This window comes from Acanthisitta chloris, unplaced genomic scaffold, assembly GCF_000695815.1.
Source record: "Acanthisitta chloris isolate BGI_N310 unplaced genomic scaffold, ASM69581v1 scaffold18949, whole genome shotgun sequence".
Lineage (NCBI taxonomy): Eukaryota > Metazoa > Chordata > Aves > Passeriformes > Acanthisittidae > Acanthisitta > Acanthisitta chloris.
In genome coordinates, this window is record NW_008693305.1 from 6,526 (window position 1) to 21,467 (window position 14,942).

General features: G+C 44.5%; 1 protein-coding gene across 1 annotated transcript; it reads right to left on the reverse strand.

Annotated features, from left to right (window-relative positions):
• Window positions 1-1,104: 1,104 nt before the first annotated feature.
• On the reverse strand, window positions 1,105-14,316 carry AQP3 (aquaporin 3 (Gill blood group)). The gene is made up of 6 exons (XM_009083028.1): window positions 14,154-14,316; window positions 5,127-5,253; window positions 4,823-4,960; window positions 3,207-3,325; window positions 2,260-2,477; window positions 1,105-1,402 (listed from the first exon to the last, which is right to left on the reverse strand). Exons 1-6 carry the CDS (start codon window positions 14,259-14,261, stop codon window positions 1,234-1,236), a joined length of 879 nt encoding a protein of 292 aa, XP_009081276.1. The 5' UTR covers window positions 14,262-14,316; the 3' UTR covers window positions 1,105-1,233.
• Window positions 14,317-14,942: the final 626 nt, after the last annotated feature.

Consider the following 14,942-nt stretch of genomic DNA (forward strand, 5'->3'; position numbering starts at 1 on the left):
ATAATATGGCATTGGGAGAGCCAGAGATCCCCTGAGATGCCAGTACTGCTAGTACAGATGGTGCCCGACCTCAGTCCCTCAGCCATGAGTACCAGGGATACCCCAGTAATTATGCATGGTAGAAGAGGTGATGCTCGCAACAACACAGTGCCATAATCAAAGACCACTCCAGGAAAATCCAATATCTCAAAGCTGGCAGAAAATCGGCAGTTCCCACACATCTCTATGTGAACTCATCCCAACCTTGGTATTTAGTAACAACTTTAAGGAGTATATTTATATATAAATCTATTAAAAAAAAACACCCTAAAAACATTACTGCAAAATTTACATGAACACACACAACTTTAGCAACACCGTGTTTCCAGTGGATCTTGGCTAGTAGCTGCTTGCAGTTTATATACAAAGCTGATTAATTAGAAGGGCTGCTTCAGGAAGCCAAGCTCTCTTTCTAGGTTAGCCCCTAGCTAGAATAAGGACCAGAATAAGGCTAGAATAATTGTGATCTTCTAGGAGTTGGCAATATTGAAATTTGTGATTAGAACACCAGGAAGCACTTGTCTGTAAACATTGTCTCAATATTAAATTAAAATCCAGTGCATTCTCACTCTCTGCTCCAGCATTACAGATCAGCTGATTGATATGATGTTCTATCATGGGGGACACAAAAAGTTTGGCTAATAAAAGCCCTTTAAACAAGTTAATTCCTGGTATCAAGTTATTTACTTTAGAGTGACATCAAGCAGTATTTGATCCACAGTAGAATCACAGGAATTTTTTTCCAGGATGTAGGAGTTTCCAATCTATGATAGCAAAACAATTTTAGTTTTGCATGATCCCCATTCTACAGATTGGAACACAGGTATGAAGGGAAACAGTTTGCCAAGCTCACAGGCAATGTCAGCAACACAGTTCGAAAGAGCTCCAGATTCCTGAACACCTGACTTGTGTTGGACAGCAATGCCCACCTCTCTCCTGACTCCTACAGTCTTCAATCCCCTTCTATTAGGAAAAGATTACATGATACTGCATTTGAAGGAAGGCTCATAGGAAAATGTCAAAAGCAGATGCATCAGGGATATAACAAAAAAAAAGGAAAAAAAAAAAGACTAGAATATCTCAAGACAGGTAAAAAACTCCTCCTGTTTTTTCTTGAAGCTCTTCTTAACTTCTGCTCTTTGCCAGCTGCAGTCCTGAGTAATGAATACCTGCCAGATCTGGATGACAGCTTTCTCAGACCCTTTCCTTGTGCTTCACATTAGCCAGCTTGACTGTTTCTTGCTCAGAGGCAGGTGGAGAAGGCTCATCATGACATCCAATCATCAGCTGATAGACCGTCACTCCTGCAATTGCCCCAAGGAAAGGAGCAACAACTGGAACCCACCACCACTGCTTACCAGTCCTGGAAAACAAAAAGAAAGTGCACAAGGTAAGAACTGCAGTCTAAGCATTAGGATATTTGGATCTGGAGCAATGCAAGATCTCGTCATCTCCAACAATCACCATTGACTTGCACAAGACAATAGTATCCACATTGCTACAGAGCTTCCAGGGCAGATAGTGCCCCCCTGCACTGCAAGTCCAGGTGACAAGGAATTCAGAACAACTACTTTCAGGACTTCAAGACTGTCTCTCCGCCAAGAAAGGAGAGAAGCATTTGCAGTGCCTAAACTAGGCACCTTCAATTTCTTCCTACTGCTTGCAAGAAAGAAGCCTTGATAACATGTAACCTGTATTGTTCTCTTAATTATCTCCAGAAACAACAAAATCCAAGTATAACAAACACTCTCCATTTTCTACCACTAGAAAAATCATGATATACTCATGTTGAAGGTGCAACTGAAATTCTTATGGATGTTCCTAGATTTCCTCTTTAATACCAAAGTTATGTCATTTGCTTTCACCATAGGAAGCTTCCCAGCTTCTATGATTTTTGAGGTAGAAGCAGAGCAAACAGTGCCTTTTAAAAACATTTATACAATCCAAAGATACCTCATGGGTGCCAAGGCTCCTTACAGTGCCAGAGCTACCATCTATTTGGAGGAGAAAGATGGTCTCTTCTGCCATGCTTGCAATAAGAGGAGTAGAGGGAATTGCCTTAAGATGAGACAAGGGAGATTAAGATTGGACTTTAGGGCTATAGTGGAGTGGCAGGTTAATGGTGGGACTTGATGATCTTAGAGGTCTACTCCAACCTTGATGATTCTATGATAACTTATTTCTCCTTGATGCACAAGGTTTTCATTGGCAGGCACTTACCAGAACACTTCAGTGCCCCAGCCAGCAATGGCTGTGAAGAGACGAGGCCCAAAGTCCCTGGCAGGGTTGACAGCATAGCCAGAGTTGAAGCCCATGGAGGTTCCAATAACAAGGACAACAAAGCCAACTGTGAAAGCCTCCAGCCCAGTAGGGACAGGGTTGTTGTAGGGATCAACAATAGCCAAGACACAGACAATCAGGGCAGCAGTACCAATGAACTGGAAAAGGATGGGGAAAAAAAAGAAGAATTTAATCCAGATTAGTCTTTTAAGCAAGTTATTTTACCCCTCTGAGACGTAATTCTCTTAATTGGAAGAGATGCACTAAGCCATCCCAAGACATCAGACCACAGGAGACTAAGCAGCCTTGGGAATAGGAGAGTGGAACATGCTCCTACAAGCCCATATTCTTGATCAAGCCCACACCTTTTCCCTTACCCACAGAAGAACTGCAAATAACTATTTAGGCAGCCAGAAAATCTGAAAACATCTTCCTAAACCTGCTTCCCATGTGCCATGACTGGGTGGCAACTGTCCCTTTTGTGCTTGATGGCAACCTTAAGGAGACAGTCACCTTCAACAACCACCCCACACTCAGTTGACCCCTGGATTGTGCAACAGCCACAGTATTAGAGTGAGACTGAGGAACATCTATCATTCATCATGCTATGGCTCTTCAGGGACTGAGAGCAAATTGTATTATTTACACTGTTGTCCTGGCCAGTGTAGTACCACTGGTTAACTCCATTAACACAAATCATCTTGCTCTAAGTTCCTTTCTGGCCATTCTCTTCCTATGGGCTAGTGAGATACCTGTATCTACTCCAAAAACCTTTCTTGATATCTTCTTTTTAACGTGCAATTTATTCTCTAACTAAAGGTGAGGCTCAGAACTACCCCAACAGATTCCTCTTCATATGAACCTTCCTCCTCCCAGCACCTTCTTACCTGGTCAAAGAATCCATTCACAACATTCAGATGCTGAGATGGGTAGGTGGCAAAGATACCAGCAGTGGCATTCTGTCCTGTTACAAAGAGCTGGTTACCACCAAAAGCCCAGATGGCATCTAGAGGTAAGGGGGGGGGGAAAAAAGAAAGAGAAAGAAAGGTAAATAGGTCAGTCATTGAGAAAGGTTAGAGAGGTCAGTCATTTTCCAACATCCATCAGAGAGAGGACCCTGCTTGGAAGATGACTAAAATGTAGGCTCCACAAAGCTGTGAATATTGAGAACTCCCTGAGCACCCCACTACTATGTGTTGAAAAATCATATGCTGTAGAGCAAACACTCATATGGAAAACTTAGGCCATCATCTACCACTGCACCTTACCAGCCAGACTCAGAGCCAGATGGCATGAGTCCCTGTTCTTAACATTTATTATTTGCCAGGCATCAGGAAAGTAAGCCAAAAAGTAAACACTCAGGTAACTCCAAGTCTCTCCCAAAGATAAGCAAATGCCAAGCTCTCTTGGTGTGAAGGCATGAGATATTGAAATGGATCTGACCTGCAACACAGAATTTGGGCTGTTCTTGCACTTTTCTCTAAGCCAATACACAATTAGTTCCACTTCTCAGGGTTGTCTTCTAGAGCAGTCACCCCCTTGCCTGCCACTATGTACAAGCTGGATAACTAACCTGGGTGGGATGTCTAGGTTCACTTCATGGTCAGTAGAGACAAAACCAGACATTTGTGAAGGTAGGTCGCCCATGGGTTAGGCAACTAAAATGGGATTAACTCTCTTCAGAAAAGGAGACTTCAGTCCACCAGCTGGAAAGGTAACTGGTGTTGAACTGGACCCCTGATGCTTACAGGGATGAAGGTCCTCCTGCTTCTTGCAGCCTCTAGCAGCCTCTAGCAACTGGTGATAGCACTAAGGTGGCAGTTTCCTCCCTCCAGCTGGAAGTAACAGTGACCGAGATATTCTGCTATGGGGAACATTGCCCCTATTGCCAGGAACAGACATCAGGAGGCAAAGTCTGAGTCTAAATGTCACCCTTGATATTGGAGGAAGAGAAAATGCCAGCACTAAGGGTCAGATCTTGCCCACTGAATATTGCCCTGTGATGAAGAACAGCACTCAGGAGGAATAGATGCATGAGGAACTGGATTTCTAGGATGCTTTCCAAGGTATGGAATCATTCTGATAAAAGCAGCAAATTCTGCTAGAAGTCCCATTGTTTGAACACCAACAAAAGACAATGCAGAAGACATCCATGGTGAAGTCTTAATGTTTTTAAAACCAAGAATGATAAAATGGTTCTGCAACCATGAACGGATATAAAATCTCCATTACTACAAGTGTTTCATTGACTCTTCTAGAAGATCTGTTTTACTCCAGGCAGTAGATACAAGAGGGGCCACAGAGTTCAGTGATTATTACTCAAGGGCAAAGACTTATACATTGACAATGCTGGTTGGCCTTGATTGACTCGATGAGGCTTGAACCCATCATCATGAGAATAGGAAAGCCATCCCAGAAACACAGCAAGGAGGATTCTTGGAACTCTGCTCTGCTGTCACATAGAGCATTCACCCCAACAAACACACAAGCTTTCTACACTTACCATAGTACAGCCCAAAGACTATGCCAGCTCCAAGGAAAGCTCCCAGAGTTTGTGCAAGGGCATAAATTGGCAGCTTGATCCAGGGCTCCCGGGCCAAGAAGCACATGGCAAAAGTGACAGCTGGGTTCAGATGTCCACCTGTGGAGAGACTGGTGGTCAGTGTACTTTTACAGGCAGAATTTGGGCCTCAGACTTGTGCCAAAGGGCACTAGTTCTAATACCAGTGCCACATAAGAAAAGTACAGCCATCTAGGCTTACACAATTGGCACAAATGAAACCCAGCCTATGCGGAGTGACACATACCTGATACCTGCCCCGCGATCAAAATGCCAAGCATTACAGCAAAGCCAAAGGCCAGGTTAACAGTCAGGAATCCTCCATGAGTCCCTCTGCTGAGCACGATCTGGGCAACAGAGCCACAACCGAAGAGCTAGGAGGAGAAGAGACTGAAATTACCCTTTGTTTCATATTGGGACCAGTGGTTGACCAATGCCTACAACTGCTCCACTTACACTTGCAGGCACAATCAGAGCCCACTCATGACTCAGAGCCTTCAAAGCTTCAACTTCTGATCAAAGAGTCTAGGCATTATCTCTAGGGACAGGAAGGAAGGAGAAAGGGCACAGACAAACCCATCTTCTGGCAGGGGAAACCAAAACCAGGGCCAAAATTAAAAGCATGATTGATCTACAGCAGGCTGGAGGTTCTTGTCTGAACATCTAATTTTAAGATGGTAGGTGTGAGGGATAAGCCAGATAGCATCCTTGGTCCAAGGTATTCACAGTACAACAATTCTGATGAGGGATCTGGATACCTGTTTGTTTAGAAGGCTAATAGTTTTTTGACAGAGTAGCACAGAGTTTAGTAGAGAACAATTTTGTTAATGCCTGGAAATACAGTCATGACTGAAGAAGGCCACATTCAGTCTGACATTCATGGAGTTCTCTTTCAGGTTCCATCAAAAGAAGTCCATATTCTGGAGAGCTTGCCATCAGTACAGCCAAAATCATGGCCTTCTGTCCAAGACCAGGAGTGCACCAAGCACTTTGGGGGATGATAGATCTTTCTTTTGGGTGATTGAAGTGTTTCCTAGTAGCTAAGGGAGGCATGTGCTCTTGCTTAAAGATGTTTGCTCCATCCTTCTCTTCCCAACCACATCCAAAAGTCATCCTTCCTATGCTCACTCAACAACTCCAACCAGTTTCCCCTGGGGTTTCAGTTCAGCAGTCATCGAGCTGGAGGCATTCCATCTTGGCAAGTCTTTCCACTACCCACCATGCAATTTAAAGAGCCCTAATCCTTATCATCTGCATGCCTGTGTCTTCTATTGACTCAGCCTGAACCGACCCTTCATATATACCAAGGATATCACATATATCACATGAGTGGGTGCTGAGAGCATCCTTAAACTAGGACAGAGATTACAGCTTGCTTATGGGATGCTCAAACCTAGAGATTAAGGTCTGACCACATACCCATAACTACACGCCCACCAAGACTTTCTGCTTCCATGAGCTCCATCATCCCAGAATTACTCAATTGCCACAGAGGCAATATACACTCATAGAGGATAAGACGCCAAATAAGTAGCAAGGTAGCAGGGTTAGATGTCTTCACCTCTCCAGCCAATGCTGGACATGCCCATTGAGAAACACAATCCAAATCAGGGGCAAAGTCAAAACACATGTAATTCTTCCCCTCCCATCCCCTTGACAACTGATGAATTCAACAGAGCAAACAGTGCACTCAGCCTGCTGGGAAAGCAGTAACAAGGTAGGCTCCAGACTGACTCATGAGGTGGACACACTGTACACAGGTGCCTCCTGACAAGGAGCCAGGTGCCCAACACAAGGCATAGAAAGAACAAAGGAACCTGTTGAACTCGTTGTTTAAGGAGAGATGGCCAGCACTGCTCTCTACTGGGTGCAGTCAGAGCAGCCTCTTCAATGTCCTCACCCAGCCGGGAAACCATGGCAGAGGAGACTCCAAGGCAAAGGCAGAAGAGATGACTCTTGTTTATTGTCAGCAAACAGAACCAGCTATTTCCAAACCACCAAGGGAAGCATAGCTCCAGCTGACCATATGAATGTTGGCTAATGACCAGGGAGATATCTGTTCTTTCCCTTTACCCCAGACAAGCCCCAGCATGCTTTGGAGAGGTTTAGAGGGAGTACCTGGCCATGGTGTTTGCCTCTCTAAGGCTATGCAGCACATCAGTCTAACCAGGGGTGGGACAAGCCCGAAAAAAGCTGTTTGGCACAGTTGACCCCAGGTGATTCCTAGTGGTGAAAGTATTTGTGTTATTCACTCTGGAAGAACTGGCAGTTCTGCAAGTGAATGGTGATTAGCTTGTTAGCCACATACCTTTTGGTTGCAGAAACCACAGAGTAAAGTTTTCCCACCTCCACCTCCCTGTTCACCCACAAATGTCTTCCTTTAACCTGGAGAAATGCCAGATCTGCCATTTCTCAAGAGGTTATCTCAAGAGGTTATTCCCCATCTTCCTCTCCTCCATCCTACACCTGGCAATAGCTCTCCAGCTTTTCCTCAGAAGACAGTCTATGGGCCGTGCAAAAACACCCTGGAGCCACTCCACGGGAGCATTACAAATGCTTATCAGATGAGCCCTAAGCACTATTTGTCTTAATTCAGCATAACAGTAGAAAACTTAACCCTCAGCAGATAAAAAGAGTATAGTGATACTTAGAGACAGGTTTGAACTTTGATATGCATGCATTAGATTCCATCTTCCACCAGTGGATTCCACTAAACATTGAAGTATATTGTCATGCATGACATCCCTCCATGGCATTTGACTTTTAGAAGCCAGTTCAAGTCATGCTCACCCATGCTTTTCTGGCAAGTAGCTTGACACTACATAGTCTTGTTGTAGTAGCTGTTATGATTTTTGATCACACCATTTCCACTTCTGCTATTTGCTAGTTTTTTTGTTCAATTCCTGTCCTAGGACATATGAGACAGAGACCCTCAGCATGCATTTTTTAAGTCTTCCTTGTTCACTGCTCACAGAAAAGTGTTTAGGAGCATCTAGCTCAAGCTAAAAGGCAAGGAAGGTCAAATAAAAACAATTCAGCATTTGTCACAGTCTTTTAAGTCCATGCAATGGATGCAAGAATTCTTAGGTAATATTGTACCACTATGGCCAGGGACAGTGGTGCACACCTAAAGGTGAGATGACACCTCATTTTCTTGATTTTAATAATCTGCCTCCAACACCATTTGGGTTTTTGGGGGGAGGTGGAGGATGGGTGGGGAGTTTGGATTAATCTTTTTTTTGGGGGGAGGGGTTTGTTTAAACAAAAAAAAACAAAACAAAACAAACCAACAAACACTGCTGGAAGAACATCCAGCCTACAGAAACCCAGTTTAGCACCTCACACAACAGTGAGTGCAGCTGTCAACAGTTACACCCCCATGATTCACTAGCCGAGTTCAAAAGTGGTTTTAAAGTGCTAATAAAATGATTGCAACAAAGTATCACTCTGATGTATTAATGCTACTTTCCAAGGAATTGTGGTCAATGCACCCATTAACCAGGTTAATGGAAGCCTTCTCCCTAATTTCATTTTACTGACTCCAGCAAACCTAATGGCTTTCCCAGCCAACAGGGAGGCTTCTCACTCCTCCTGAGCTGATGCAACTCCTGGCACTGCAAAAATAACCAAATCTGTGTTCTGCAGGAACTGGCTCAAGGGTGGAGGGACTGGCAAACTAGAGGGGAGGAGAACCCCACTGTACAAAGGAGGCAACAGCCAGAAGCAGCAACAAAACCAGGAAAAGATAGCACAACACTGAGGGAAACTTTGCACACAGTTAACCTTAAGTTGCCTGAGTCTAGGGTATGTTTGTAGACTGAGCAGTTAGCTCTGCCACTCAAGCTAAAAACACCCTGTCTCAAGGTCTGAGCACATGAAAGCCCTGAAGCCAGTTAGGGCTGGTAGGAAAGGACCATGGAGGACAAAAAAAGTTGCAACATCTAATGAAGACGCAAGGCCACCTAAGTTTTTAGACAGACCTTGTGAAAAACAGCTTTATATATGAGCTCAGGAGGAAGGTAGTGCTCAGCACTCACTGGCACAAGAACCAGGTTTCTTCCCTTTCCTGTCTCCTCTTCTTTGCCAGCACTTTTTTACACCTTCAGAAGCAACACGAAAGGTCTGGGTGCATTTGCTCTTGCACTTCAGAGACTGATCTCTAAACAAAGATGGGACAGTTTTGCTGGCATAGATCATGAGGAGTGCAATTACCTGAATTGCAACTTTTCTCTTCAGCCAGCAAGTAAACCAGGTATTAGGCAAGGAGCCTGCTGTAAATCTACCCTAATCACTTCAGTGCACAGTAAAGACTGGTCAGCCCTTGCTGCCCTCTGGGTAGTGGGGAAGATGCCAGAAGGGCAGTCAAACCATGAGTCTGCCCTGAAGGAAAAGACACAGATGATTTTAAGCCTTAGACAGACAAAGGACACCACTCTTCATATCAGAGTAAAATTTATGACTATCCTACAGTCCCTTCAAGGGTGAATGCAGGGAGGAAGGGAGAACAGCATGCAGCAATATTCCTCAACTCCATGGTCGGTGTCGCCAGGATAGCCTCCATCAGCCAAAGAGACAGTGCAAGGAGCACTATCCTATTTGCCTTCCCTCAAAGCATCTCTCAATGAAGTGGACCTGTCATCATTTTCAATTTGCAAAGCAAGGAGAAACCTTAGACCCCACAGTCCAGCTTTTTGACCAGCACAGCTGGAGCCAGCCTGGACAGATGCAATCCTGCAGGGAAGGGCAGCAGCAGATGGTCCGTCCTGTTACAGCTCTTTACGCACCACACGTTGTTGCAGAGCCAGGCAGGGTTTCTGGGCTCAAGAGATAAGAGAGTCCAAGGAGGGCTGTGCCCCACATATATCACATGCTACAACAACACTGCACAAAGCTGGAGAGACAAGGAGCTCTCACTCAGCTCAAGAAACCTGAGCCACCTTTAGCACAGGAGTTGGGCATTAGAGAGGAAATTTACTATTTTAGCTTCTTCACACACACACACAGAAGCAAAAACACTTATTCTGATATCCCTAGTACTGTCCAGATCAAGAAGCTTTAGCTGTTGGAAAGACCAGTACTGAATTATAATGGTCTTCTAAGAGTAAAGTGGAAAGATTAGATTGAAATAATGCTATGTTAAACGAGCCTGAACTGTCCGCTTATAGGAAGGAGAAACCTCATGCTCCTGCACAGAGATAGCAAGAAGAGGCAATCTTGGACATTCAAGGAAGAGCTTCAACCTCTTCTGGTTGAAGAGGTGAGGGAGAGCAGCAGCACTGCCATTTCCCATGCCTCTTCACCCAGCAGCACAGACTATTTGCAGAAAAGAATCAGCGGCACTCAACACTCTCACAGCAAAGATTTCCACTCCCTTTTACAGCCTAGCAAAGCATTAACAAAGAAAATAAATTTAAAATAAAAAAAAAAATTTTTTAAATCACATTTTCCATGTGTGACAAGCTGAGTTCAAGCAAACCATGTCAAATCAAACAGCGACTGTGAGAACTGCCATACTGCCCTGGATGGCTGCAGGACGAGTGACACTGACAACAGTTAAGTGATGCTCCCCTTGCCTTGGTCATCCCAGCCACTTTGCTGGTTTGGTTCCTGTGGTCTGCAGCACACTCATGCCCCAAAAAGCTCCCACCTAGACACAAAGTCAAGACAGTACTGATTGAAAAGTAGGAATTGTGTTCTTTTTTTGTGCCTCTACAGCAGTGAATCACAGCGAGTCCAACTTGGAAATCAGTCACTATCAGCATGTTACGTCTCCTGCAAATCTAAAAGCTAAACAGAGCCAGCTTTGCTATTTACAGCCAGCAGAGCAAGGCAAACAGACCAAGCCTTTAAGGGAGGCACAGAGACCCACCATTGGAAATCGGGCTTTAGTGAGTTGCTACAGTAATAACAGAAACAGCAAGTGACTCTACAAATGCCTTCATAGTTTGTCTTGCTTAACTATTACCAGCAAGTGGTGCTTCTAACATAGGTATGAAATTCAAGCTGAACGTGCCACTCAGAAAGTGCATTTTGAAGAGGGAAAATGCCGACTTAATTATCAAAAAACCCACAGAATCAGAATTACTCTTTTTGCAACAGTAAGGAGACTGCCCAGAGATGAAACAAACATTGCATTAGGTGCTGTACACAGCACAAGTGGCTCACAAGTAGACAGCAATTCGCCTTCATGCTCTTCGGGACTTGGCTGCCTTAGTTGGATTATTTTTCTTATCTTAACAAAAGAGAGGCACTATATCGTTTTTAACATTCACTCTGTTAGAACCCCCAAAACAACTACCCCTATGGCAGGGGGGTTGGAACTAGATGAACTTTAAGGTCCCTTCCAACTCAAACTATTCTATGGTTCTACCTTCACAACTTCTTTAGAAAATAAGAAAAATAACATTAAGCACTAGGTTAATCCTTACAGGCAGAGAGACTATGCAGGGGTCTGCAATAGCTTTTCTCTAGAGGAGTCTGAGAAAGTTGCAGTCATTACTCAAGTGAAAGGGAGGAGGGAAGAAGCTGAAGTAGTGCCAATATCCACAGTGGGACAAGTTTTACATTACACATTGAAATTTAAAGTAAGCTGCAAACTTTAAACAGTCTCCCTGTCTTGGGGTTCAGGAAGTTGATTTCAGTGTGAACAGTATCAAACCTTGAATCTATCCCTGATACTGTTCTGATCTTGACATATTTGCATTCAGCCAACTCCATCTCCCATGAAGACAATTTCATGTATCCCAGGTCTTTCCTCAGATACTTTACTGTCTAAAGCCCACGACAGATATGCACTGGGCTCCCCAATGCATCTAAGTGCACACACAGAGCTCAGCCCCTGGCAGGGTGGACAGGAGGAGCTTTAGCAAGGTACAGAATGACAGTCTCTCTCCTGGGACCATTCAAGCTATTGACCAGGCTGTCTGAAAGGGCAAGAAGGTCACCTTCAAGGCCCTTTCTGTTTCACGCAGGTGATCTAGTAAAAAGATGCAAAGGAATCTGAGTACTAAGGAGCAGAACAAATTATTTTTTCAGTAAAGTAAAAGCTGTGAGTGTCCCTTCATCAAGACAAATAGACTGGGACAGCACCAGGATGGAAAGGGATCGACTATCTTGGATATTGCAAACTTTCTGTCCTGGAACCTGTTTCCCTCTTGCGTACCCTGTTTTTGACTGTTGACAACACAAGAGCTTTCACTGAGTTTGGTATTTTCCCATTTCTCCTGCAAGCACACCCCACCTTCTCCCTCATGGATGCAGGATGCCCATAGCACTCCATTCAGTGCAAAGTTGCTGCAGGAGATCCTAAGTGACTTTTACAAGCCCTACAAGATGGAGTTGAGTGTGTCACATCATACACTTTGTCTCCAGACACCAGCTCAGGAAATCCTGAATACAGTGAGGGCTCTGTTTGTACACTTACATACATACATACACATTAAAACACAGCAGGTTTGGCATTCCCGAGGACACGGCATGTGTTGCCCGATTCTGGCAGAGCAGCATTCAGCATGGCTGATGGGTGCCCATTACCACCCTCATTTTGGAGGCTGCTTATGATTCTGGACCAACCCCTTCCTCAGGGTCTGAGCAGATCCCAACTTCTCTCTGCCTGGAGAGGCAAGGCTGCAGGGAAAAGCAGTCTCTGTTGTGTCAACTAACACAGTCAATAGAAGAAATACTGTTTTTTGGATCATGAGCCCTTCTCAAAGCTCAGATGCACATAGCTAAGGGCTTGCATTGTTTCTCAGCAATATTAACTTGCCTATCAGGTGACATTATTCTACTCTGCAAGCCTTATATTGCTTTAATCCTGAGACTAACTGCAACAAACTCAGTGATTCATAGACAGCAACCTTTTGGCTGTTAATCACTCTCCTATCAGCTTCTACCCACCTTAATTCCAAATAACCCTTCCTCAAAAAATCAACAGGACATGTTTGCAAATTGCCAAAGCTGGGTTGCTCTGACAATAAAGCCATTGCATAGTGCAAAGCTTCTTTCTTTAAAGAGTGGTAGCATTTTACAGGGTCTTAGCTGAGTCCCCTAAGTTCCCACACAAGACTCAGTAACCCTCTATTCATCATTAAAAACGAAAATCTTATTTATGAAAGCAAAAAACTGTGCTGGTCTTTTTGTGTTGTTCCCAAAGGCACATGGGCAGCTTCATCAAGCCTTCCTCAGCTTTCAACTCCTACAACCACTAGATTTCTCTCCAAACAGTCCAGCCATCAGTTACAAAGAGGTATAAACCCACAGTCTGTCCACTAAATCCTATAGGATTGGTCTCAATTTACACCACCTCAGACGAACTTGTATCTGCAGGTATTATCTGTGCAAGCACCAACTCACTTCTCTCACAATATCTGTGCATCTGACCCTTGGACCATTAGGAAGTCCTGCATTTTCAGGTGCAGATGCCCAAAACCAGATATCCTTGTCCCAGTTTTTCTACACCAGTATTTACTCCGCATAATTCATACTCAGCTGTCCTAGCTGTTCATATTTGCTTTTAGCTTCAAAGCAGGTTGGCACTGCTCAAAACCTTTGCAACCTAAGGCACTTCTACACACATTTATCCTGCATCATCCCTTGTATCACATCCCTTTAGAAACTGAGCACTAAAACAGGCAGAAGAGTTTTGTCACCATTTACCACTTACAAAACCAGGACTGACAGCTCAGTGCAGTCACACACACAGCAAGCACAAGGTCCGGATTGGCTGGCAGCATGAGCTGCCTTGGTGTTGTGCAGCCCCACTGATAAGACCCCGGAGAATCAGCAGCTGACAGAAAAAGGACACTGCACCGGTTTAAATTCTGGCTACTTCTTCATTATAGGATACATGAGGAAAACAAAGTGTGGTGAGGGGGAAAAAAAAGCTTTCACTTCCTCAGGTGATAACACTTGCAGTATTTCAGCGCCAAGAATATATTCCAGACTGGACAGAAACAAAGTTTTGCATGATCTCTAGCAAAACACTTGCTGCTTACATAGAGACATTTTGCTCCCTGCACTTGACAGATACACAGAGGCCCCTAAACACCTAACAAGCTCTGCAGAACCCCCTGTTGCCAGAAACTTCGAAGTTCACCCTAAAGCAACTTGCTTTTTTTTTTTTTCCTGTGCATGGGGACTCTCCTCTAGTCCCCTTACAGCATGTTACACCAGAGCTGGGCTCATCCCCAGTGTAAACTCTGGCAAGAATGCAGCCCCTTGGTCAGAACAATTTCCCCTGCACCCAGAGCATCCTCACACCACAGTCCCCACTCACCACCAGGATCAGTGTTCCTAGGCACTCAGCCAGTGCTTGCCGCACTAGTTTGTTTCTGATCCTCAGGTGCTCCTCAATGGTTGCAAGAACGTCCTTTTGCCTCCCCATCGCAGTAGAGGTGCTGGTCAAGCAGCTGATAAAGCCTCAGCAAAGTTTCTTCCCCAGCGGAGCTGCCTTTGCTTATAAGTAAGTCCCTGGATCCTTGACACACCTCCTGGGTAACCACACCCCTTCCACCCACTCTTCAAATCTAACTTTTTTTTTCCTCCTTTTCAGCGTGAGACAGCATGGGTGGTTTTCTTCATTTTCTTTATTGGCTTGCATAGGTTAGCAGAAGATTCAGAAGCTTCAGAAGAAAGAGGAATTAAATATGGCAAAGGTGTCCTGCTCAAGCTGCTGCTATTTGCATCACTGCTTAAAACATGGGGCCGTATCTGCCCCATGTTTCAGCTAAATGCTTTCAGCTTTTTCCCTCCCAAGCTGCTGTGGGATGGCAAAGTGGTGTGTGCTTCTGCACTGATTTAGAGGCTATGGGTGCTTGGACAGAAAAACTGGGGGCAGGAGAGTTTGAACCCCCATAGCTAAGACTAAAGCATCTGTCAATTCCAACAGTTACCCAGTCGAAGCCAGTATCACAAAGCAAGACCAGATGTTTCTCCATGAAAATCTGCATCTACTGTGTCATTACAGTTTCTCTCACCCTTCCAGGGCTTTGGGAGAGCACTTGCAGATTAGTCCCCATGAAATCTGTGAAGACATGAGATCCCCAGTGCAGAGCTGATCCTCATC